Source organism: Salmo salar, chromosome ssa23, assembly GCF_905237065.1.
Source record: "Salmo salar chromosome ssa23, Ssal_v3.1, whole genome shotgun sequence".
Lineage (NCBI taxonomy): Eukaryota > Metazoa > Chordata > Actinopteri > Salmoniformes > Salmonidae > Salmo > Salmo salar.
The window spans coordinates 15110441-15136411 of NC_059464.1; the positions used below are offsets into that span (position 1 = coordinate 15110441).

General features: G+C 40.2%; 2 protein-coding genes across 2 annotated transcripts; one reads left to right on the forward strand and one right to left on the reverse strand.

Moving 5' to 3' along the window:
• Positions 1-281: 281 nt before the first annotated feature.
• On the reverse strand, positions 282-2807 carry LOC106584187 (proteasome subunit alpha type-7). The gene is made up of 7 exons (XM_014169175.2): positions 2527-2807; positions 2025-2151; positions 1751-1875; positions 1384-1506; positions 1049-1168; positions 745-807; positions 282-644 (listed from the first exon to the last, which is right to left on the reverse strand). Exons 1-7 carry the CDS (start codon positions 2626-2628, stop codon positions 549-551), a joined length of 756 nt encoding a protein of 251 aa, XP_014024650.1. The 5' UTR covers positions 2629-2807; the 3' UTR covers positions 282-548.
• A 10241-nt stretch (positions 2808-13048) lies between these two features.
• On the forward strand, positions 13049-22724 carry lrrc41 (leucine rich repeat containing 41). Its single transcript, XM_014169174.2, has 10 exons — positions 13049-13473; positions 17060-17146; positions 17389-17453; positions 17733-18546; positions 18780-19013; positions 19392-19556; positions 19895-19996; positions 20287-20415; positions 20888-20960; positions 21249-22724. The coding sequence occupies exons 1-10, from the start codon at positions 13329-13331 to the stop codon at positions 21466-21468; spliced, it is 2034 nt and encodes a 677-aa protein (XP_014024649.1). The 5' UTR covers positions 13049-13328; the 3' UTR covers positions 21469-22724.
• The last annotated feature ends 3247 nt before the right edge of the window (positions 22725-25971 follow it).

The window sequence follows — 25971 nt, forward strand, 5'->3', positions numbered from 1 at the left end:
CACTTGTGCAAAAATGTGTTTACATGCCTGTTGGTGAGCATTTCTCCATTGGCGAGATAATCTATCCACCAGACAGGTGTGGGATATCAAGAAACGTATTATACAGCATGATCATTACACAGGCGGACCTTTAAAAGGCCACTAAAATGTGCCGTTTTGTCACAACACAATGCCACAGATGTCTTAAATTGAGGGCGTGTGCAATCAGTATATCAATTCCTGAGGGGGAAAGTTTTTTTGTACTCAATTCTTGATAACATGTAAATGAGACATTTGGTCAGTTGAAAATACAAAAGGTGAATATTTTATTGTTCAATATTACATTAATAAACCGCATTCTTTTTGGAGTCAAATGCTTCAGTTCAGGGTAATGTGCTAACATAAGTGAACAGAATGGTCATAGCTAATGTAACCACACTACAAAACAAAAGTGGAGACAGGAGTGTGTGTTGTTGGATACAGGGGGTACTGAATGCAGTCACCCTGAATTGAAACGTATCCTATCCTCACACAAAGTGAAAACAGGTGATGTGAAAGACCAGTTTGATTTATGTTGATTTCTTCTGCTTCTTTTTCTCTGCCTCCTCTTCTTTCTCCTTCTCGATTTCAGTCACAAGGGTTTCAATTTCTTTAGACTCCAAAAGCTGAGAAAGATGTACAAAACAGGGAATTAGTAATGATTACGAAATACATCCATCCAGAGAATAAGTCAATTAACTGATTATGAGCTATTAGTGTGTGTACCTTCAGTGACTGATTTCTCCTGATCACAGCCAGCTCAATGTTCTTTCCTCCTGACTGAACGACCTGTGAGGATAGGGTCAGGAGGTTAGCATGCTGTTGTTCATTACCATCAACCACCATGAGTGACTTAGTTGCCCGATTCACACTATAGGACCGACCCAAACCATAGTATGCCGGCACAGATAGTTTCATTTCACAGTACTTTCCAGCAACTATAGCGGACGTGTAATTAGGCCAGCCTAGTACAGCTCGCCTTGGCCATATAGTGTGGATCAGGCAAGTGCTGGTGCTTGCACTAGCCAACCTCCAACAGGGCTTTGATGGCCAGCTTTATAGCCTCATTGTCAGTGGCGATGGACTCCTCTGTGTAGTTCTTCTCCAGAAACTCCCGGACAGTCTTTGCACTGCGACCGATGGCATTAGCCTGCAGAAGAGTAGATGGAGAGGTTACCAACAAAAACACCTAAGCAAGCAACCTTACAAAATAGTTTGACTGATTAAACCACACATCCAAGGCAAATATACTACACCATTTCTTCAAAACCCCAAATTGGTTAAATAAAGCCAGTACTAGTGTGGGCATTTGTGTTCTGCTTTCTGTTCAAAATGACAGAGATGAGGCCACTGTCTGTCACACACCTTCCAGGCATGGTATGTTCCAGACGGGTCGGTTTGGTACAGCCGTGGGGTTCCATCACAGTCGAAGCCCACGATTAGAGCAGAGATCCCGAAGGGTCTTCGTCCGTTACTCTGTGTGTAGCGCTGGAGGAGGGGGGTTAAGAGAGCGATACATTCTTACTCAAGGTGTTTGTGTGTGAGAAAAGGCCAGGGTCATGTTCATTAGGCACCAAATGGAAGAGAACTGAAACAGCGATGACTACCATTACCAATAAGAAACTCACTTTTATGTTCTGTTGCAAAGTGTTTCACTATAGCATGCCCGAATGAACACTTGAGCGGAGTGTGGCAATGAGCATTTTCATACCAGTGTGGCAATGCAGCCTACCTGTTTGAGTGTAGCGATGTGGCGTGTGATGTATTCCACCGTAACAGGGTCCTCTACAGTGAGCCTGTGGCTCTGACACTCCACCCTGGCTCTGTTGATAACTATACGAGCATCTGCCGTCAGACCTGGAAGGACAGGAGAGAGACAATATTAGTCACATCATACATTTCAGGCCTGTTACTCAAAACACCTACTCTTCCACGAACGAAAAAGCAGGCCTTGCATCTGAAATACACAGCACATGCTAAATGACAACGATACTTATTCACATTACCTGCAAATGCCATGCATACGTGATCATCCAGTGCACAGATCTTGCGTACAGTCCTCTCCTCTTGGAGTTTAGCGACTGACTTTTTCTCAACGCCCAGAACGACAATGTCTTTACCACGGATGCCAACCTGCACACATTAAAAATAATGCTTAGTCTGCATAGCTTCATATGAGGTTATGCAGATATCATTTTTCTGAGATGAGCATAAAGACGACCTGTTCGGAAACTTTAGCTAGCTGGGATAGTTGGCAGGTTAGCAACAACATGCAAGTCATGCTGGCCCCGATGTGTAAGTAACGTTAGCTATCTGCTAGCTATGTAACTAGCTAGCTTAAATGAGCAAGATGCTTCTCCGCAGCTAAAACTACAATCCACTGTCAGCTCGACTTCTCAAAGCAACCGAAGTATCTTAGCTAAGACTGGAAACCAAACGCAACTTCAAGTAGCTAACTGACGTTAGCTAACTAGCGTGGCTAGCTAATAACTAGCTAATAACACTCACCGCAGTGGAGCCTTTTTTCACAGCCTCTTGCGCATATTCCACTTGAAACAGGTGTCCATCAGGGGAAAATACTGTTATAGCTCTATCATATCTAGCGGCCATCTCTAACCACTAAGAAAAGTTAAATAAATAAAAAATACGAAGGGTTCACCTGTTAGCTAAACAACCCGCTCAGGCTTTGGACCAATGACAGCTTTGGAATGGTACCAATTTGCGCATGCGCTTGGATGGAAACGCTGAAAGGGCGGTGGGTTTGATCCCATCACGTCCGTTCCACCAGCAAGTCAAGCAAGACTAAGCAGGCATAAGGCCGTGACCTCTGTGATTTTCCTTCAAAATAAAAGTCTCGAATTAAGATCGTGAAAAATAATGCAAGTGGTCGAAATTCGTAACATTTTTATGATGAAATGTTAGAAGACTTAGTTAAACAATGTGAAAAAATTAATTAAGTGAACTGCCTTTATTGCACAAATTATATTATAGCATTGACCTTATTGTTGACAGCATTAAAAGTAATGGTTACTAGATACTTGTCATGGTAACAGCAGTTATAAGGCTACTATTCAAAATAATAGTAATAATAATAGTAACAATCTTGTGCACTTCAGGAGACAGCAGAGGGAGCACGCCCCTATCCACATCAACTGGACAGTCAAGTTCCTCGGAGTACACATCACTGACAATCTGACAGTGGTGGAAAAAGTACTCAATTGTCATACTTGAGTAAAGTAAAGATACCTTAATAGAAAATGACTCAAGTAAAAGTGAAAGTCACCCAGTAAAATACTACTTGAATAAAAGTAAAAAAGTATTTGGTTTTAAATATACTTATGTATTAAAAGTAAAAGTATGAATCATTTTGAATTCCTTATATTAAGCAAACCAGAGCACATGATTTTATAGTTTTTTTTATGTACGGATAGCCTGGGGCACACTCCAACACTCAGACATAATTTACAAAGAAAGCATTGGTGTTTAGTGAGTCTGCCAGATCAGATGCAGTAGGGATGACCAGAGATTTTCTCTTTAATTGTGTGAATTGGACAATTTTCCTGTCCTGCTAAGCATTCAAAATGTAAGAAGTACTTTTGGGTGTCAGGGAAAATGCATGGATTAGAAAGTAAATTTTTTTCTTTAGGAATGTAGTGGAGTAAAAGTACAAGTTGTAAAAAAATATATAAATAGTAAAGTAAAGGACAGATACCTCAAAAAATGACTGAGTATTTTAAAGTATTTTTGCATAAGTACTTTACATCACTGCAATCTGAAATGGTCCACCCACACAGACAGTGTGGTGAAGAAGGTGCAACAGCACCTCTTCAACCTCAGGAGGCTGAAGAAATTTGTCTTGGCCCCTAAGACCCTTACAAAATTTTACAAATGCACAATTGAAAGCATCCTGTTGGGCTGTATCACCGCCTGGTACAGCAACTACACCGCCTGCAACCACAGGGCTCTCCAGAGGGTGGTGCGTTCTGCCCAACGCATCAGAAGGGGACAATCAGTGGGGTAAGGACAGGGTTGGATCAAGGACAGGAGTGGACAGTCAGTTGAGTTTAGTTCAGTTTAGTTATTTAGGATCCCCATTAGCTACTCTTCCTGGGGTCAACATAAAACATAGAGTACAAACACATGACAAATAGACAAGAACAACATAAAATAAGAGTTAAATATAGGAGACACGAAGAGACAACTAAAATACTATTTACAGACTATTCATATATGAATATTCATAATGTATTCTTATGTACAGTACAGTTAAATTAGATCTTTAGAAAGAGGAGAGACGCTGTGATACAATATGTTTTTGATCTGTTTTTTAAAGCTAAACTTGCTTTTTGCCTGAGTTACCTCTGTTGGCAGAGCATTCCACATTAGCATGGCTCTATAGATAACTGAGCGACGCAATAAATCTGTTTTTGGTTTTGGTACCGTGAAGAAGCCCATAGTGGCGTGTCTGGTGGGGATTGTATGTCTGTTTGAAGTGTATGCAAATAGATTATAGAACTGGTTAGGCATTTTCAACACACAAATGTTTCTTAAAAAGACTAAAAGAGAAATAGTCTATTTCTTCTCAACCCTCATGAAACACTATCATGCATGTTGTTGATGTTAGTTCTGTGTGCATTTAAGAGCAAGGTGTGATGCTTTGTTTTGAGCCAGCTGTAGCTTTGCTAGGTCTTTATTTTCTGCACCTGAACATATTACCGGACAGCAATCAAGATGGGACAAGATCAAAGCCTGAGCAAATAGTACAGTTGATTTTTGTGTCAATAAACAGAACATATTTTTATAACAGACATACAGTGCATTCTGAAAGAATTCAGACCCATTTACTTTTTCTACATTTTGTTACGTTAGAGCCTTATTCTAAAATGGATTAAATCGTTTTTTTCCCTCATCAATTTATATGCAATTCCCCATAATGACAAAGCAAAAACACATTTTTTTAAATGTTTGCTAATTTATAAAACATAAAAATGGAAATGTCACACTTACATAAGCATTCAGACCCTTTACTCAGTACTTTGTTGAAGCACCTTTGGCAGCGATGACAGCCTTAAGTCTTCTTGGGTATAACGCTACAATCTTGGCACACCTGTATTTGGGGAGTTTCTCCCATTCTTCTCTGCAGATCCTCTCAAACTGTCAGGTTGCATGGGGAGCGTTGCTGTACAGCTATTTTGAGGTCTCTCCAGAGATGTTCGATCGGGTTCAAGTCCGGGCTCTGGCTGGGCAACTCAAGGACATTCAGAGACTTGTCCCGAAGCCACTCCTGTGTTGTCTTGGCTGTGTGCTGTGGTGGTTAATTTCTGCATTATCAAATGATTAGCTGCCTTCTAGGCAGAGTTGCAAAGAAAAAGCCATATCTCAGACTGGCCAATAAAAATAAAAGATTAAGATGGACAAAAGAACACAGACACTGGACAGAGGAACTCTGCCTAGAAGGCCAGCATCCCGGAGTCGCCTCTTCACTGTTGACGTTGAGACTGGTGTTTTGCGGATACTATTTAATGAAGCTGCTGTTGATAGACGTACTCGCTGGTAAATTTGTTCTGGCTATCTACTCCGATTTCAGACCATGGGTAACATTTTCAGATATTATAATATTGACATAAGGTCTTTTAATTTCAAGTTAAAGTGTACTGTTAGCTAGCTAGCCAACGTTATTTGGCAGACTCGCTAACTAACGTTACGTGTATGATCTTATAATTCGTATCTCAGAGCCACTAGTTATAGCCTAATGTTAGCTAGCTAACATTGAACCTGGTTGGTTAGTCTACCTGTAGATTCATGCAGGGTAGTAACATCATGAGTTGGGATTATGGTTCATTGTTTACCTAGCTAGCTACATGTCTTAACAAAATATGCTCATTTTAGTGTGACAGAGCGCAGAATAACTGAAGTATTTACGAACGCTCAACACCCATTGAATATGGCTGGTGTCAGTAAACATTGGCAAAAAAACGTAATTAAATTGTTGCCAGCAGTCATCAACGCTCTGGATATCATGAAAACAGCCTAACCAGCTCTGCTAGGGCGAGTAAAATGGTCAATGTTAGCCAGTTAGCTTGGGTGCTTGACTGCTGTTGTGAGGTCAGAATGTTCGGATCAACCCTACTCATTGGGCTCTGAACGCGAAACGCTCATGAATTTACAAACAAACAATCTGACAGCATAGTTGCAGTCACCAACGCTCTGGATAACATAGCAGCCTAACCTGCTCTGCTAGAGCGAGTAATGTTCAGTGAGCTGTTCTCTCTCACTTAGATGTCTGAAAGTAGCTAGCAAGTTAGCTTGACTGCTGTTAGTACAGAACGCTCGGATCAATCCTTAAAAAGATGGGTGGGGCTAAAGCTTAAGAGGGTGTGTACGATGCTGAATGGGTGTAGACAAAGTGGGCTTTCCAATAGTAGTACCAAAACATTCAAAGGCCATTTTATCAAAAGTGAGTTTACAAGTTTATCAACGTTCAAAGCAAAATTACTTTCCCATTGTTCCTCAACTGTAGTGTATAATATACCATTTTGTAGCCCTGAGTCTACTTTTATCCTATGTTAAAAACACCATTTCAATTTGAGCCAGCCGGTCTGACGCTTCCATTTAAGAATACTCTGAGTTCTATTGGATAAGTAACTCTCCAACCATGATGGTAAGTGATGTAATGCCATAAGTTTCGTTTTTTTAAATAACAAATTATGATCAATAACATCAAAGGCTGCACTGAAATCTAACAATACAGCTCCAAGTATGATCTTATTATCCATTTATTTGAGCCAATCATCAGTCACCTGAGTCAGTGCAGTACAAGTTGAGTTCCCACTCCCTATATGCATGCTGAAAGTCAGTAGTTAACTTGTTCATTAAAAATAGCATTGAATTTGGTCAAACACAATTCTCTCCATCAGTTTAATAATAACAGGCAGCAAACTGATTGGGTGGCTGTGGGGAGCCATTCCTTTCACACCTGTGGACACACACTCCTTTAGGCTTTGGTTAAAGACATGGCAAATAGGGGTGGCAATACAGTCTGCTACCATTCTCAATCGTTTCCCATCTAAGTTGTCTATACCTAGTGGCTTCCCATTATCGAGGGATAATAATTAATTTTAAACACCGCTTCCACACAAACTTACAGGGCTAGGTAATTTGGGGACAGCCAGTGAGGTAGGGACAGGGTCAGATCCTGGACAGGAGGGCACAGCCAGGGGGGCCAGGAAAGGGCAAGCTCAGACACTGAAAGAGAAGACGCTCAAACCTAAGAATTATCCTGCTATTTCAATTACAATTCATTCTGTTATGCAGCCTATTGATAAAATAGATAACACATTTTGGAAGTAGCCCAAATTCTGCTATGGCAAACTTCTACAACAAACACAAAAAGGGTTAGTGCAAACAGGCTTAAGTGGCAAAGGAAAGATGAGAACGGTGTCATCCGTGATCTTGTTAAGTAGTTGCAAAAAGGAGGAGGCAGCAACAAGAAGCAAGTAGATAGTGACACTAAGGTAGGGGGTGCAGTTTTGGATGGACTTTGCTGTTAATGATCTGCTTGACTTTGGTGAGAGTGGGAAAATATCAGGGAAAGCGGGAACTCAGTGCAGCTAGAGAGGGAGTTAATTATGGTACAGAAAGAACCAAAAGGTTTCTACCTGCAACCATAAAGGGTTCTTCAAAGGTTTATCCTATAGGGACAGCCGAAGAACCATTAAGGTTCTAGATACCACCTTTTTTTCTAAGTGCGCAGTAAAACTCAGATAAAAGATAACTGCTTTTTTTTTACTTCAGTCTGCAAGTCAGACTCCAGGCTACACCGCTCAATGTGATGAGAAATGCTTTGACTGAGCTCAATAAAACAGTTTCATCTTTGTCAATAGATAGATGTAATGATCTGCTAGATTTGATTGATAAATTAATGATGTGGCATCATGATTTGGGCCTTAAAACTGTTTTCAATGTCAAATACATAGATTACTGTGAGAAATGTAAAACCTGTGTTTTGCAGAATGGCATCTTGTTTTTACAGTTAATCTATCAACACAATCCTTTCCTGACATGTCCAGCATTTAATAACAAGGGTGATGCACCTAGTAAAGTGATTTCAGAAAAAATTTACACCCCTTGGGCTCACTTGTGTGCAATAAGTGTTTAACATGATTTTGTCACGCAGAGCAGAACAGGTGAACCCAAGGGCAGACTCAGACGAGGAGCCTGGGATGAGGTAACCAAGGTATTTATTGAAACACAGGGGGAAGATGGGGTGCAGGCCAGGGGAAGCTTGGGCGGGTTGCAGGAAGCCAAGTGCGGAGGCTGAGGTTGGAGCGAGGGGAGTTCAGACTGGGTAAGCAGGTCTGGAAAGGAATCCAAGGACGCAGTGGAGTGGGGGGTCCAGGACAGAGTAGCAGGACTGAGGAGACGTGGGACTGGAGACATGGGCCAAAGTCAGAGCGGGCAGAACTATAGCGGAGAGGAAAACAGGCATAACACGAAAACAGGCTCTTAGCAGGCACAAACGGCTAATCAAATCAAATTTTTATTGGTCACATACACATGGTTTGCAGATGTTAATGCGAGTGTAGCGAAATGCTTGTGCTTCTAGATCCAACCATGCAGTAATATCTAACAAGTAATCTAACAATTTCACAACAACTACCTTATACACACAAGTGTAAAGGAATGAATAAGAATATGTACATACAAATATATGGATGCACGATCGCCGAATGGCATATACCGCAGACTGACTGAGCAGAGGTTACAATCTGGCAGCGTGGAAGTGGCAGGGCTGAGTATTTGTAGAGATCTTGATTATGGAACAGGTTGCAGATGGTGGGGATCTGCTCTGCCTCCAGCACACCTGTCTCGCCCACACACACACACACACACACACACACACACACACACACACACACACACACACACACACACACACACACACACACACACTCACTCACACACACACACGCACACAGAGGAATAGGGAGAGAGCACTGGGGGAGTGGCGGCAGGTTAGGGAGACACAGGACAAGAAGTAGAGGGCGTGGCATGAGCAGATGTAACAGATTTCTCTGTAACCCACACATAATTATCTGTAAGTTCCCTCAGTCCAGCAGGGAATTTCAAACACAGATTCAACCACAAAGACCAGGGAGGTTTTACAATGCCTCGCAAAGAAGGGCACCTATTGGTAGATAAGTAGAAATACAAAAAGCAGACATTTAATATCCCTTTAAGCATGGTAAAGTTAATAATTACACTTTGGATGGTGTATCAATACACCCAGTCACTACAACGGTACAATCATCCTTCCTAACTCAGTTACTGGAGAGGAAGAAAACCACTCAGGGATTTCACCATGAGGTCAATGGTGACTTTAAAACAGTTACAGAGTTTAATGGCTGTGAAAGAAGAAAACTGTGGATGCATCAACAACATTGTAGTTACTCCACAATACTAGCCTAAATGACAAAGTGTACATAAACATATTCCAAAACATGCATCCTGTTTGCAATAAGGCACTAAAGTAAAACCGCAAACAATGTGGTAAAGAAATGAACCTTATGTCCTGAATACAAAACGTCATGTTTGTGGCAAATCCAGCACAACATATCACTAAATACAACTTCATATTTTCAAGCATGGTGGTGGCTGCATCATGTGATGAGTATGCTTGTCATCGGAAAGGACTAGGGAGTTTTTTAGGATAAAAAGAAACGGAATAGAGCTAAGCGGAGGCAAAATCCTATATGAAAACCTGGTTCAGTCTGCTTTCCAACAGACACTTGGTGACAAATTCACCTTTCAGAAAGACAATAACCTAAAACACAAGGCCAAATATACACTGGAATTGCTTACCAAGACGTCATTGAAAGTTCCTGAGTGACCTAGTTAGTTTTGACTTAAATCAACTTGAAAATGTATGACAAGACTTGAAAATGGCTGTCTAACAATGATCAACAACCAACTTGACAGAGCTTGAAGAATTTTTAAAAGAATAATGTGCAAATATTGTACAAAACAGGTGTGCAAAGCTCTTAGAGTCTTACCCAGAAAGACTCACAGCTGTAATCGCTGCCAAAGGTGATTCTAACATGTAAAGATTCAGGGGTGTGAATACTTATGTAAATTATGTAAATATTTCTGTATTTCATTTACAATAAATTTGCAGAAATGTCTAAAAACATGTTTTCACTTTGTTCTTATGGGGTATTGTGTATAGATGGGTGAGATTTTTTTGTATATGTACATTTTGAATTCAGGCTTTAACACAACAAAATGTGGAATAAGTCAAGGGGTATGCATACTTTCTTAAGGAATCGTACATGTAGAAAATGGGATTTAGTGCGAGTCAGACAAACAGTATGGACTGCCACTCCAGATATTCTTATCCTTCATGTTAAATGTGTTACTTCAGATGGTATATCAGTAAGGCGAGATCCAATATCCCCATCTCATAGTATTGACATTTCAGTTGGCGACAACAGGCAGGCATACAGATTGAGCTCAGTAATATGCCACTCAGGCAAAACAGCAAAAAAGGGGCACTACTGGTCACAGTTGATTTTGATGGTTTTAAATTGAAGGCAGATTACCTGCATATATCATAGTTTTCCAAGCATAATGAAAACACAGACGGAGTGATTTATTTTCAAATTTGCCCTCGTTGACAAATTGATGGAGAAAAGCTCTGTTATGCTAAGGGTTGCGTTTTACCTATTTTAGCCTTTCTTAGTCAGACGTCAGCTTTAACAGAATGTCATTCTAGATTATAAAGTGGTATCCAGGAACATAGGCCTTGTTGTCCACCTTTCACTCAAGCCATCAAACAGTGGAATAGATTGCAATTGTTAAAGGTTTCACAGATGATGGTAGAGCAACGAGTGAACAACAATGATGTGAGAAACATTGAGGACTTTGCTAAACAAGTACTTCTGGAAAATTTCTTAACAAATGATCTACTCTATATTCACAGTCTAGATGTTCTAATTTGCAGCCAGTGTGATAATAAGGCAGTGGTTGATGGCAAGAACAGGAAAGATCTTATCCTTGAAGTAAGATACACTTCAGATGACGGGATCAAAGGTTATCTTGAACAGCAATTAGCCCAACAGAGCGGGACTTCTAGCATGCACAATCGTTCTTGCAATATTCATCAAAGCTATGTACTCCATGCACCACAGACACTACTAATAAAAATGGTTATGACAACAAAAAGCAATAAACCTACACATTTTACTCTGTCCAGCATACAGAGCAAGCACACATATGAATTGTCTAGTGTAATGACATTTTCAGATAAATATACATTTTTGAAAATGTACACCAAATCTTAGGATCAACTTTGGTACATTAACTGTACTCAAAGATCAAAATCTCCATTAGTCCATATCTTTGAATTAGTCTAACATTTATTTTCTGAAGCTTCATTTGTTTTGGTAGCATATAGAAGAACACATCGGAAACAGACCACTAACTTGTGCACTGACCAATGGAATGACAAGCATTCACCTGTTGAAATTCCCAGTCCATCTAAGTGCCTACAATGTCCACTAAATAGAGAGGATTATGATACAATAAGAAATGGAAAGTTGCTTAGTGGTGGGATTATAGATGTTTACAGTCAGGTGAAATCTCACAAGAAATAAATGAATATATTAATGGCTCCTGCTTCTTTTGTTAGCAAAGAATTGCATAACATCTATTAGCAAAACATAGATGTTCTGCCAAAGGTCCCAGAAGCAGTGTTCAATTGGTGGTGTTTTGAGATAGTCATAATACCTGTGAATGTGAGATCCTCACATTGGGTATCCATAGCAATTGACAAGAATCAGAGAGTGACAAATGGTACAAACATATCATTAAGTTGTAGAATAATGGACTCCTTACAGCTATATGAAGTGGAGCTTGAGGGCGTTATGCACCAACTGCAAAAATACCTGGCCGTGCAATACTTGGCATGTCATGGAGTTGTGGTGGATATTAGTCTTGACTATGAATTCTGTCATCAGTGCTCTACATTTATAAAACATACAGATAGCAGAAGTTGTGGTATCTATATGTTTGTTTTCCAAAGCAGTCCTTTTTGGAGGAAACATTAATCGATTTTGTCACAAGGGTACGAGAGAGTGTCTGTTGTGTGTTGACAGAAATTAAGTATTTACTTAGAAAGTTGGAGCTGAATAATTAATTAAAGCTCTATACTTTCATATGGATTTACGATAACGTATTCATTTTTGAATGACTTACATGAAATAACAAGTTATCTTTGAATTATTCTTATTTATATAAATTATTTAATAAATTTGATATTTTTATTTAAATGACTAATGAGATCAAGGAAGTCATGCATTTGAGGAAAATATAATTTCATGAAACGCCTGTTGTGTAATGAATGACTCATACAACAAATTAAGCAATCTTATCAATTGTACTGGAGGGTTTATTGAAAGACAATCTTTATGGACATATTTTGAGGTTTTGGGTCTCTAGAGTCAGTGTGATCTTACTGGAAAATGATTATTTGATGTACTTTTCCAAGACTGGATGTGAAAGAATAATCATCTGTTGAATGTTATATGGTGCATGATTCTCAGAAATGTAATTTTGTCTTTCAGGAACTGAAAGCCTGGGACCTTTGAGATGTGATGTCCCTCGCCAAGGGCATTTGCTGAAATCACAAAAGAACCCAATGGAAGTTGTGTTGATATTCTTGTAAATATATTGTTTAAATTCATGAGCATTAGTTATAATGTTTATATTAGCAAAGTTTGAATACATAGATTTTAGGCCAGCTTTCAATGTATGACTTGTACGATTTGATTATTATTTTATAAAATAATGACATATCTTATAGAAATACGTTTAATTATTCTTTGTATGATAACGAGTATGAAATATATCGATAATTGTGCATATATTCCATAATTTTCTCCCTAATTATTAATTTACAACGTATACAGGACGGGACTATTATTCTGAAGGATTCCAAAAATACGTGACCCGGAAGTACTTCTTTATCCTTGCCAACGATGACATCTTGATAGAAAGTGATTAACCAGAAGTCTACAGGAACCAAACAACTACCTGCATCAATTTGAAGAGATATCTGGAGTTTTTTTCATTTTTTTTAAACCAGTTGCTGGTTAGTTAGCTCGTTTTTTTGCTATCTTTTTTAGGTATTATGCCTAAATGATGAAATAGCGCAGCTGAACTCTTGAGTATTAGCAAATATTCTGACTGAAATCTGTGGAGCTGATCTTCTGCATGTTTATTTAATCTGCCTCGCTTTTCATCTGAGACTGAGCATGCCTGCTCCTTACCTTGAACAAATTAGAAGAGCCAAGGAGTGGCAGGATGCCAAAGTTTCTTTCAGCAATACACCCACCTTGAAGGAGATATGCCTCAAAACAGTGAGTCGTCACATGGATGTACTAGACAAGAAAGCTCTTGGTAAGTGTCTCAACTTCGATGCAACCAAGGGAGTTTTTACATTGTGCTGGACAAAAGACGATCTTGGTTGCATCAAAGCTAAGTGTTACTCAGCTATTTTAGCTAATGCATGTACAATACATGAATGGGCTGGTACCCAACCCAGCTCTCAAACGCTAGGTGGCATTCTGCCTTCTCCATACAGTTTTCAGCTATTATTAACTTGGCCCAGGACTGACTCATGTGAACTACAATCCCGACGCATTTTTAACTTTTAGAAACGTCTAATCATAGCTTGCGACACGGCTTTTGAAACATATGGCCCTTATCTTTCGTCGATAAAGAATCCTTTAAATAAAAAATGAACTATATTGTAGGTGTTTTGCGAAGATCCATACAGCTATGGATGCCTCCAACCAAACTACACTTCTTGAATTACGTTTACACACAGGTGTTCAGAGCATGCTACACGTAAAAAATATATAAATGCAACATGTAAAGTGTTGCACCCATGTTTCAAGATCTGAATTGAAAGAGTGTGCAATTGTCATGCTGACTGCAGGAATGTCCACCAGCGCTGTTGCCAGATAATGTAATGTTAATTTCTCTACTATAAGCCGTCTCCAACGATGTGAACAGAGTGCCCCGTGGTGGGGTTAGGGTATGGCCAGGCATAAGCTACGGCCAACAAACAATTACATTTTATCAATGTCAATTTCAATGCACAGCCATACCGTGACGAGATCCTGAGGCCCATTGTCGTGCCATTCATCTGCTGCCATCACCTCATGTTTCAGTATGATAATATACAGCCCCATGTCGCAAGGATCTGTACACAATTCCTGGAAGCTGAAAATGTCCCAATTCTTCCATGGCCTGCTTACTCACCAAACGTGTCACCTATTGAGCATGTTTGGGATGCTCTGGATCGACTTGTAGACAGCGTGTTCCAGTTCCCGCCAATATCCAGCAACTTCGCACAGCCATTGAAGAGGAGTGGGACAACATTTCACAGGCCACAATCAACAGCCTGATCAACTCTATGCGTCTCACTGCATGAGGCAAATGGTGGTCACATCAGATATTGACTGGTTCTCTGATCCACACCCCTACGTTTTTTTAAAAAGGTATGCATATCTGTATACCCAGTCATGTGAAACCCATAAATTAGGGCCTAATGAATTTATTTCAATAGACTGATTTCCTTTTATGAACTGTAACTCAGTAAAATCTTTGAAATTGTTGCATGTTGCATTTTATATTTTTGTTCAGTATAGATTAGAGGTCGACCGATTTTATGATTTTTCGACGCCGGTACCGATTATTGGAGGACCAAAAAAGCCGATGCCGACTAATCAGCCGTTTTTTTATTATTTATTTGTAATAATGACAATTACAACAATACTGAATGAACACTTATTTTAACTTAATATAATACATCAATAAAATCAATTTAGCCTCAAATAAATAATGAAACATGTTCAATTTGGTTTAAATAATGCAAAAACAAAGAAGAAAGTAAAAGTGCAATATGTGCCATGTAAAAAAGCTAACGTTTAAGTTCCTTGCTCAGAACATGAGAACATATGAAAGCTGGTGGTTCCTTTTAACATGAGTCTTCAATATTCCCAGGTAAGAAGTTTTAGGTTGTAGTTATTATAGGAATTATAGGACTATTTCTCTCTCTACGATTTGCATTTCATATACCTTTGACTATTGGATGTTCTTATAGGCTCTTTAATATTGCCAGTGTAACAGTATAGCTTCCGTCCCTCTCCTCGCTCCTACCTGGGCTTGAACCAGGAACACATCGACAACAGCCACCCTCGAAGCAGCGTTACCCATCCAGAGCAAGTGACGTTTGAAAAGCTATTAGCGCGCACCCCGCTAACTAGCTAGCCATTTCACATGGGTTACACCAGCCTAATCTCGGGAGTTGATAGGCTTGAAGTCATAAACAGTGCAATGCTTGCAGCATTGCGAAGAGCTGCTGGCAAAACGCACGAAAGTGCTGTTTGAATGAAAGCTTACGAGCCTGCTGGTGCCTACCACCACTCAGTCAGTCTGCTCTATCAAATCAGACTTAATTATAACATAATAACACAGAAATACGAGCCTTAGGTCATTTAATATGGTCGAATCCGGAAACTATAACGTTTATTCTTTCAGTTAAATACGGAACCGTTCCGTATTTTATCTAACGGGTGGCATCCATAAGTCTAAATATTCCTGTTACATTGCACAACCTTCAATGTTATAATTACGTAAAATTCTGGCAAATTAGTTCGCAACAAGCCAGGTGGCCCAAACTGTTGCATATACCCTGACTCTGCGTGCAATGAATGCAAAATGACACAATTTCACCTGGTTAATATTGCCTGCTAACCTGGATTTCTTTTAGCTAAATATGCAGGTTTAAATATATACTTCTGTGTATTAATTTTAAGAAAGGCATTGATGTTTATGGTTAGGTACAGTCGTGCAACAATTGTGCTTTTTTTGCAAATGCGATTTTGTTAAATCATCCCCCGTTTGGGGAAGTCGGCTGTCTTTGTTAGGAAGAAATAGTCTTCACAGTTCGCAACGAGCCTGGCGGCCCAAACTGCTGCATATACCCTGACTCTGTTTGCAAGAGAAGTGACACATTTTCCCTAGTTAAAAGAAATTCATGTTAGCAGGCAATATTAACTAAATATGCAGGTTTAAAAATATATACTTGTGTATTAAGTTTAAGAAAGGCATTGATGTTTATGGTTGGAGCAACGTGTACCTAAGCGATTATATGCAACGCAGGACAGGCTAGATAAACTAGTAATATCATCAACCATGTGTAGATAACTAGTGATTATGATTGATTGTTTTTTATAAGATAAGTTTAATGCTAGCTAGCAACTTACCTTGGCTTCTTACTGCATTTGCATAACAGGCAGGCTCCTCGTGGAGTGCAATTTAAAGCAGGTGGTTAGAGCGTTGGACTAGTTAACCGCAAGATTGAATCCCCGAGCTGACAAGGTAAAAATCTGTCATTCTGCCCCTGAACAAGGCAGTCAACCCACCGTTCCTAGGCCGTCATTGAAAATAAGAATGTGTTCTTAACTGACTTGCCTAGTTAAATAAAGGTCTAAAAATATTTTTTTTTAAATCGGCCAAATCGGCGGTCAAAAATACAGATTTCCGATTGTTATGAAAACTTGAAATCGGCCATTCCGATTAATCGGTCGACCTCTAGTATAGATAGACAACCACCTGTGCTAATTGCCTGTTGTCAAACAAGCGCTGTAACATGGAGATATGGCTGTGTGGGAACACTAATCCTATCAAGGTGTGTAACCTTTTTTGTTTTTTGAAAATTATTTCTCACAGATATGAAAGATAAGGTCCATATGCTTCCAAAACTGTACCTCAAGCGACATTTGTTAATGTTCAGATTGAGCTTTGGGGCTCTTAACAAAACTCCCCCATGCAGAAGACTCCTTTGTCCAATGACTCTTATGTGTAATGACTAGCTAGAATGTTCCTTACTGACTGTATTCCTAAAGAGGATAAACAAGATAAAATGCAGTGTGAATATCCCGAAAATTAACCGTTTTTATTATTACCCATTTAGACCTACCAATCTCACTGATCAAGGAGCTCCTGCAGCGTTTAAACATTGTTGATCTGGATAGAATTCAGCCTGCAGTGAACCGGAAAGGTAGGTACTGTAAAGCCTTGCTTTGGTCCATGGCGTTGTCAGCTACGCTCTCACTATGACTGTCAGTGGAGAGATCAGCGCAGCCAAATTACATACAGGACCAGCGCTAAATGAAACCAACAGGCCTCAAATCACACTGCTGATGTTGCAGGCAGGCACACCATTTTTCAGGCAGGGGGTAGCTCTTTGAGGGTAGCTAACTACTGCTATTCTATTAAACATTTTATTTGTCTGTCTTTCAGGAATCTCCACCTCCTTTGTGTGGGCAGGAATATTGAGAAGGATCTCTGGGCCTCGCAAAGGGAGTGTAAGTATCTTATCCACATAATAGTCCCCTTTATAACATCTGGCTTTTTCACTATTTAATCATGCAGTTAACTTCACTCTCCACCACATACTGTTGAAAAGTACAAAACAAAAGCCGGATAACTAGTTCTTACTAGTTTTAGTTCCAAGGATGGCTATGTGTGTGATCTATAGCCTGAAACACTAGTTCTGAACCCTATAACACTAGTTCTGAACTAAACCTTCTAGAGAATTATATTCCTTTGTCCTAATTATTATGTTATTCTTGTTTCTTTTCCAGACCATACTCACCGAAGATGAATGGAGGGAGATGAGCATGCATAAGCTCTTTAACTTGGCCTTCTATGGCTTCAGGTTCGGAGGTGATACAAAATACCTCCTGAATGTCAACTTTAACTCCCTTCTGTTAGTCATGGCCAAATACATCCAGCACCTGGTTCTTCGAACATCACGACCACACGGCTACTTCTTCGCAAGGAGGTCTGTTCTGAGCGTTCTGGAGAAGGGTGTAAGGTGCATTCAACTGGGAGAGAGCACTCAGCTTAGAGAGTGGCCCAGTGATGTCTTATACACCCTGCACCGTTTACTGGACCACGGGGCAGCCCGTGATGTCATCATAAACCAGAGCCCAGATCCTCGTCTGCTGGCTTGGATTCTTCACGGCAGGGGACCTCGGAGTAAAAGCCACCAATGTCCAATCGAGTCCATGCAAGGTGACATGGTCAAATGTTGCCCGGCGCCAAACACTGCAGGAAGCAGCGCTGGAGATGCTGAGGCAGCCAACTGCCAGGTCCCAGAGGAAGAAGAGTTTGATGAAGAAGATAATAATGGTGGGACCCCATGCAAGCGTCCAAGGTTGAGTATTGCCTCCGCGAAGGCAGAGCTTGACATGACCAGCTCCCCATGCCAATGTATGGTCCCCAAGCCATTGTGCCAGATGTTTATTCCCTCGGCTGGTCACTCGACAGAGATTTGCCACAAAGGACAAATCCATTCACTAAAGATCAATGACTTCAGGGGTGGAGTCTTCCCTGTACTGCTTCCTCTCCTGCCTTCTTGGCTGTGCCTCCACTCTCTAAGCCTGCAAAGTGCTTGTAAGTGTATAATCTATACAATCTGTTGTGCTTTATGTGTTTATTACAAAGCAAGGGTATGCTAAAAAGTACATTTATGAATGTGGAATGCACTCATTGGTTGCCTCTCAAATGGCCCCCTATTCACTTTATTGTGCACTACCAGGGTAAGGGGAATAGGGTACTATAAAGAGTATAGGGTGCCATTTGGGACTCAGTACGAGTGTTTCTGTTGTTGATGCCTCTGTCTGCAGGGACCTTTGAGGAGGGTGATGCGTTGAGCCTGGCAGAGTCTCTCCAGCAGCTGTCTGCTACACCAGGCTGCTCCCTGATTGAGCTGAGTGTGGGGTCCCTGACCCATCCTGCTCTCATGGAGTCCCTGCTGAATGCATGCCCCACCCTCAGGTCATTTTCCATGGAGATCCACCCTGTAGCAGAGTACCACAGAGCCCCACTGCGAAGCATTCCCCAGCCTGCACACCATGCAGGTGGCCAACAATCTAGTATATAGACCACCCAAAGTTATCCATATCCAACCTGTACAAAATATGTTTTTGTTTTCTTGTAGTTTGTGGGGCCTGTTTACCAGACACATAGTAATCCTAGTCTTAGATTAAATGCAGATTTGAACTAAAATCAAGTTTTAGTGAGTTGTCGGGTTAGGTGAGATTAATTTAACAAGAAAAGTGAAATCTGAACATAAGAAAGGTTAACATATTAAGACATGAGGATTGCATATGCGCATTTATAAAACAATGGTATATCAATGTTTACTTTTTTAAATTGAGTAGCAGAGAATTGGATGTCTACAAAGAGCATTTATTTTTGTATTGTATTTGAGACTTGTCCCAACTTTCCATTGCTAGAACTCTCACTGGAGAAGCTGTGTGTGAAAGTACCCAAATTGAGGACCAGTGTGGAGAGTCTGATGTGTGTGTTGCTACGCTCTCCTCGCCTCACCTCACTTCACGTCTCAGGAATCAACAGCTCAACTGGCTTCTCACCCAGCCACCTCCTCAACACAGTGGCAGGTAACATGGAGTCATTTAAAACCACTGTCAACGTAGAGTACAAGCACTACATTTCATTTAACATTTTTGTAATGTAGATTAAGCAGATACTCTTATCCAGAGCGACTTAGTCTGTGTATCCAAGTGCTATTGTATAGCAGTTTTGTATATGTAAGTTGATGCTGCTGTGCTCACATAATGGGCTAGAATATGCATTATCTGTTTTTTTATTTGTGTGCTTCCAATTGCTTCAGCAATAACTTCATGTACAATGCATGTGGAACTCTTCATAGCCTTAGGAGATATTTTGGTATATTTTCTTCCATATGGTAAAATTGTTTTTGTGTTCCTGCTGTTAGAGTCCAATCGCCACCTGAAGGAACTCACCTTGGAGGATATCAACCTGTCTGACTGCCACTGTGCAATCTTCCAGCTACTGGATAACTACTGTATGTTGGAAGGTAAGGAATGATTTCCATGAAGTAGTTTTTGTGTCAAGTGATGTATTAAAATTCATATTAATTCTGTGTTGTTTTTATCTAACATGTATGCGGCTCTAAAAAGTGGTATGCAGCATAGATATCACAAACAAGTAAAGCTTCTTGCATTTGGTCAGTCTATTCTATGGCTATGTCTCAAATGGCACCCTATTCCTTATGTAGTGCACTACGTTTGACAAGGGCCTAGAGGGAAAACGGTGCCTTTTGGGATGCATCCTAATTCTATTCTCCTGTCTGCTCCATAACGACAGCGTTGTCATTGAAGGACTGTCGGCTTCTGGAGAAATGCAGTGACAAGGAAGATGTCGTCCGACAGCTGGTTAATTCTCTCAAAAAGGTTTCATCGCTCCAGTCTCTCAACCTGGCTCAAAACCGCCTCGGTAAGAGGCCAAGTTAGCTATGTTTCATAGGTTTCGTTCAGACTTTTTTTTGCTACGTCCCCTGCCACCTTTTATTTTATTTAACCTTTATTTAACTAGGCAAGTTAGTTATGAACAAATTCTTATTTACAATGACGGCCTACCAAAAGGCAGACCTCCTGCGGGGACCTGGGGCTGGGATTAAAATAAAAAAATATAGGACAAGGCACACATCACGACAAGAGAGACACCAGAACACTACATAAAGAGAGACCTATGACAACAACCTGGCATGGCAGCAACACATGACAACAACATGATAGCAGCACAAAACATGGTACAAACATTATTGGGCACAGACAATGGCACAAAGGCAAGAAGGTAGAGAGAACAATACATCACCCACAGCTACTACACCTCTGGATAGTATGAATTTGATTTTTGAAATAGAATGCATGAATTGAAACAAATATTTTTTATTTTGTCCTTTTAGCCAAGACTGTGACGGTGTTGGGGGAACTCTTCAAAGGACCCTCACCAAGCACAGTGAAAGAACTGAACATCAGGCAAGTAGCTGCTATAAGCATTTCAGTAGGCTATTTTGGCATTTTGTGAAGAGGCCTAATTTGTCTTATGAGAGTTGGGCTCTGTCCCGATTCTCCACACTTCCCCCAAAGTGTGCGCTTGCAAACTCCCCGTCATGGATTGGTGTAAGCATTGGCTGTAGGGAGTTTCCAGTTCCTCCACTGTTAAATCCATGATGTAGAGTGTACAACTGCAGACTTTGAGAGAAGGGTGGCAAATTGGACCGTAGCCGTTCTGTATCTTGTATTTCCTGTCTTTGTCGTTGATAGCTCCAACTTCATCCAGCCTCCTGAGCTGCTAGAGTTAGGGAAGTTGTTGGAGACCCACCGTCCACCCCAGAGACTACTCCTCACCCTGAAGAGCAACCCACTGGACAGAGACATGGAGCTGAGGGACACGGCTCTGGGCACGCTCAGTCACCTTTGTGACCTCATCACCGACCACTGGAACTCCAGGGACACCATGGCTGACCACATCAGCGTCATGTGAACTAGGTCTTAAGTCATGCGAATGGAGTAGGGTCAAGTTGCCTCTAGGTGTTGATCTTGGGACAGTTTTGTGAGGGAGGGGAAGCTGGTCATTAGACCTCTATATAGGGGAAACTTCACGTTGTAGCCCTGCGAATTCTGGGTTGTGTTCATTAGTAACACTAAAATGTTTTGCAATGGGGGAAAAAATATGAGCATTGCTTATTAGACAAGTGCAGATAGTACTTCCCTGTTTCACTCCAGTTCGGACCAACTGAACATGACCCTGGATAAAATGTCGGTCCTTAACCTGAAGTGAACGAACATTTGCTGTTACCCAAGAGAAGTTACTGGAAATCGAAATTGCTTCACTTGTAAGTCTTGTAATAAACTTTTGTAAGGAACAATATATTCCAGTTTACAAAACTCATATAACTTGCTGTTTTGTATGTCAAGGCTGTTGCAGGCCTAATAAGCCAAAAACAATGTGTTACATAAATACAAGTGGCCTTATATTTGGCATTTTAAATTGAAATAATGGCATAAGAATTTACTATCCAAATTGTTTTTTCAAAGATCAACAAGTGCACCATTACCTTTATCTTGTTCAGCTGTTCATTCAGCATCTTTATTGTTGACATATTGTCATGTTCGTAATGCAGCATCTGCAGCCCTTAAAAGTAATGTTTGTTTGTTGGGTCATTGACCTAGAACAGGGATAGGCAACTGCGGATCAGTTACTGAGTCACTCAATTAGCCTATGACATCAAAACGTTTTTAGATTTCATGCTAGACTGACTTACCAATCTAATCATGGTCGAATTACTGACCGGGGGGACCCAATTAGATTTTGTTACTTTCACTCTGATATCATATTAAAACTGCAAACATTTGTGATGGAAAAGTTTGTTTGTGCTTTTCTAATAACCAATTTCTGTGTTCATGCATGTAAGTGACTGAACGAATCCTCATTATCAGTATCTGCAATTTGGCAGCACGCCCAAAACCTTGTTTTGAGAAAGGGATATCTCATTTTCAAGGTCTCAGCTTGGAGAGTAGAAGCCTTGTAAGGTATTGGTCTGTCACATGCATGAAACAAAAGTAAATGATTAATTTATTATGAATAAGCTAAGTCATGCAAATATAATTTGTCTGTAAGCAGTATAAGAGATCTAACGGGACTGCCCCGATAGAGCTCACTTAAGACCGGAACATTATGCATCTACATTTGACTGTGACCTCTCCAGCTTCCTGTTAATAAACAAAGATTAACTTCGAGTGTCCTTATGTAGAATTTCCACGACACATTTCTCTCCACGCTATGCCAAAATGTGTAGAATTGCAGCAAACTTGCTTTAAAACTGCCACATTTTCTCTATGCTCTAAACCTTCAATATTTTCTCTCTGCTGTCAAGAGGGGGGCTGATAAAATTGGGGGGGGGGCAACAATTTCACTTAGGGCCCCCAAAAGGCTTTGACTGCAAGTGTGGGTTTGGATGTGGGTACGCAGACCTGCAAGCCACTGCAGACCCTACATTGTTTGTAGCCCCCCACCCCCATCAAAGTTGCCCATCCATAACCTGGAATATCTTGCTAGTTGTCTTGGTTCAATAAATCCTGACATAAGTGAAATTGTCTAACATTTTAACAAAATATTTTTGTTAACAAGCCAAAAAACTATACGATTCAATAGAAAACATATAAGTACATTTAGGCAATATACATTAATATTTACACAGTGAATAGAACCCAAAATGGACTGGAAAGAAAGATATGTGGACAATTACATATAGGAATAGCCTTTTTATAAAAAATAAAATAGTCTTCAATATGGTTATTACTTTGTTACACACCCTTAAAAAAAGAGTACGGTGGATTGAACCTTGACAAGTAGCAGTGCCGATTTTAGCGTGTAAATCTTGGTGGGGCAAAAAAAAAAAATGCGGGATGCATGCCAGCAAAGCCACTACACAACATGAATTGCACTATAACGGTGACTAATGGTGCCCACAAACTGTTAGGGCCTACATGAAACTCCCAACACCTTACCACTGCTAAACCTGGCTTTCAGCGGAGCCTTGTCTGGCAGCGAAACAGTTCATTCAGCCTCATTTACTGCCTTTTAAAAAAACATAGCGGATATGGCAGACTTGCTTAAAAAAGTGGTTTCTACTGACAATTGAGATGTACAGTTGAAGTCGGAAGTTTACATACACTTAGGTTGGAGTCATTAAAACTCGTTTTTAAACCACTCCACAAATTTCTTGTTAACAAACTATAGTTTTGGCAAGTCGGTTAGGGACATCTACTTTGTGCATGACGCAAGTAATTTTTGCAACAATTGTTTACAGCCAGATTATTTCACTTATTGTATCACAATTCCAGTGGGTCAGAAGTTTACAAAATTCCAGAAAATAATGTCATGGCTTTAGAAGCTTCTGATAGGCCAATTGACATCATTTGAATCAATTGGAGGTGTACCTGTGGATGTATTTCAAGGCCTACCTTCAAACTCATGACCTCTTTGCTTGACACATTGGGAAAATCAAAAGAAATCAGCCAAGATCTCAGAAAAAACAATTGTAGACCTCCACAAGACTGGTTCATCCTTGGAAGCAATTTCCAAACGCCTGAAGGTACCACATTCATCTGTACAAACAATAGTACGCAAGTATAAATACCATGGGACTACGCAGCCGTCATTCCGCTCAGGAAGGAGATGTGTTCTGTCTAGAGATGAACGTACTTTGGTGCAAAAGGTGCAAACCAATCCCAGAACAACAGCAAAGGACCTTGTGAAGATGCTGGGGGAAACAGGTACAAAAGTAACTATATCCACAGTAAAACGAGTCCTATATCGACATAACCTGAAAGGCTGCTCAGCAAGGAAGAAGCCACTGCTCCAGAACCACCATAAAAAAAAGCCAGACTACGGTTTGCAACTGCACATGAGGACAAAGATCGTACTTTTTGGAGAAATGTCCTTTGGTCTGATGAAACAAAAATAGAACTGTTTGGCCATAATGACCATTGTTACATTTGGAGGAAAAAGGGGGAGGCTTGCAAGCCGAAGAACACCATCCCAACCGTGAAGCACGGGGGGTGGCAGCATCATGTTGTGGGTGTGCTTTGCTGTAGGAGGGACTGGTGCACTTCACAAAATAGATGGCATCATGAGGGAGAAAAATTATGTGGACATATTGAAGCAACATCTCAAGACATCAGTCAGGAAGTTAATTAGGGCTAGGCCCCTTTTTTCTCCACCTCCTGTCTGAATGACGTGCCCAAAGTAAACTGCCTGTAGCTCAGGCCCTGAAGACAAGATATGCATCTAATTGGTACCATTGGAAAGAAAACACTTTGACGTTTGTAGAAATGTTAAAATAATGTAGGAGAATATAACACAATAGGATATGGTAAGAGAAATTCCAAAGAAAAACCAACCAGAATTAAAACAATTTGAGAGACCATCTTTTTGGAAATGCAAGAGAAAGGTTATATTAGGAATTAGCTCCCTGGATGCAATTCCCATGGCTTCCACAGGGTGTCAGCAGTCTATGTTCAAGGTTTCAGGCTTGTAACTTCAAAAAACGAATAAGAAACATCAGTTTTAGCAGAAGGACACAGTCTTGTAAATTCGTGTATGCGCGCGCCATGAAGACATTACGCACCCGCTAAAATCGGTTTCCTATTGAACATACTTCTTTTCGTAAGAAATATTATTGTTTGATTACATTTTAGGGTATCTGAGGAGTAAATAGAAACGTACTTTGACTTGTTAAAATAAAGTTTAGGCTTTGATTTTTGGATTCCTTTCTCTGCAAGTTGAACGAGTGAATTACTCATATCGATGGCACCAACTGAACAGACTTTTTGGGATATAAAGAATGATTTTATCTAACAAAACAACTCTACATGTTATAGCTGGGACCCTTTGGATGACAAAGCAGAGATAGATTTTCAAAAAGTAAGTGAATATTTCATTGTTATATGTGAATGTATGAAACCTGTGCCGGTGGAAAAATATTTTGATGTGGGGCGCCATCCTCAAACAATCGCATGGCATGTTTTTGCTGTAATAGCTACTCTAAATCGGACAGTGAAGTTAGATTAACAAGAATTTAAGCTTTCAGCCGATATAAGATACTTATATGTACCTAAATGTTTAAAATCCATAATATTTATGATTATTTATTTGCATTGCGCGCTCTCCAGTTTCACCGGAAGTTGTCCTGCTAGCGGGACACTGATCCTTTTGTTCAGCACTTTTGAAATGTACAGTGACAGAATTTAGAACATGGGCCATTCTTACAGTGTACTCCCTGTACCAGTCAGAACCGTAGGATAAATAAATGGGGCATATAAAGAGAAAATGAAAGCTCTTACAATATTCAATGATTACATTTCTCTAAAACAGGTTATAGACTATTTGTGACCCACCAAGTTAGAACAGTAGGCAAAATTAAGAGGTGAAAATAGACCAAATTATTAGGGTGAGGCACATTGAACGCCGAACGCCGTTTGG

Bases quoted from the DNA above. Each gene is read 5' to 3' on its own strand.
- LOC106584187 (XM_014169175.2), bottom strand. From the start codon at position 2,628: ATGGCCGCTAGATATGATAGAGCTATAACAGTATTTTCCCCTGATGGA. The intron at 1,507-1,750 runs GTAGGCTGCATT...CCCCTCCTCCAG, and splicing joins ACATCGCTACACTCAAACAG to CGCTACACACAGAGTAACGG. The intron at 808-1,048 runs GTTGGCTAGTGC...CTATCCTCACAG, and splicing joins CCATCAAAGCCCTGTTGGAG to GTCGTTCAGTCAGGAGGAAA.
- lrrc41 (XM_014169174.2), top strand. From the start codon at position 13,329: ATGCCTGCTCCTTACCTTGAACAAATTAGAAGAGCCAAGGAGTGGCAG. The intron at 17,147-17,388 runs GTAGGTACTGTA...TCTGTCTTTCAG, and splicing joins GCCTGCAGTGAACCGGAAAG to GAATCTCCACCTCCTTTGTG. The intron at 20,961-21,248 runs GCAAGTAGCTGC...TGTCGTTGATAG, and splicing joins GTGAAAGAACTGAACATCAG to CTCCAACTTCATCCAGCCTC.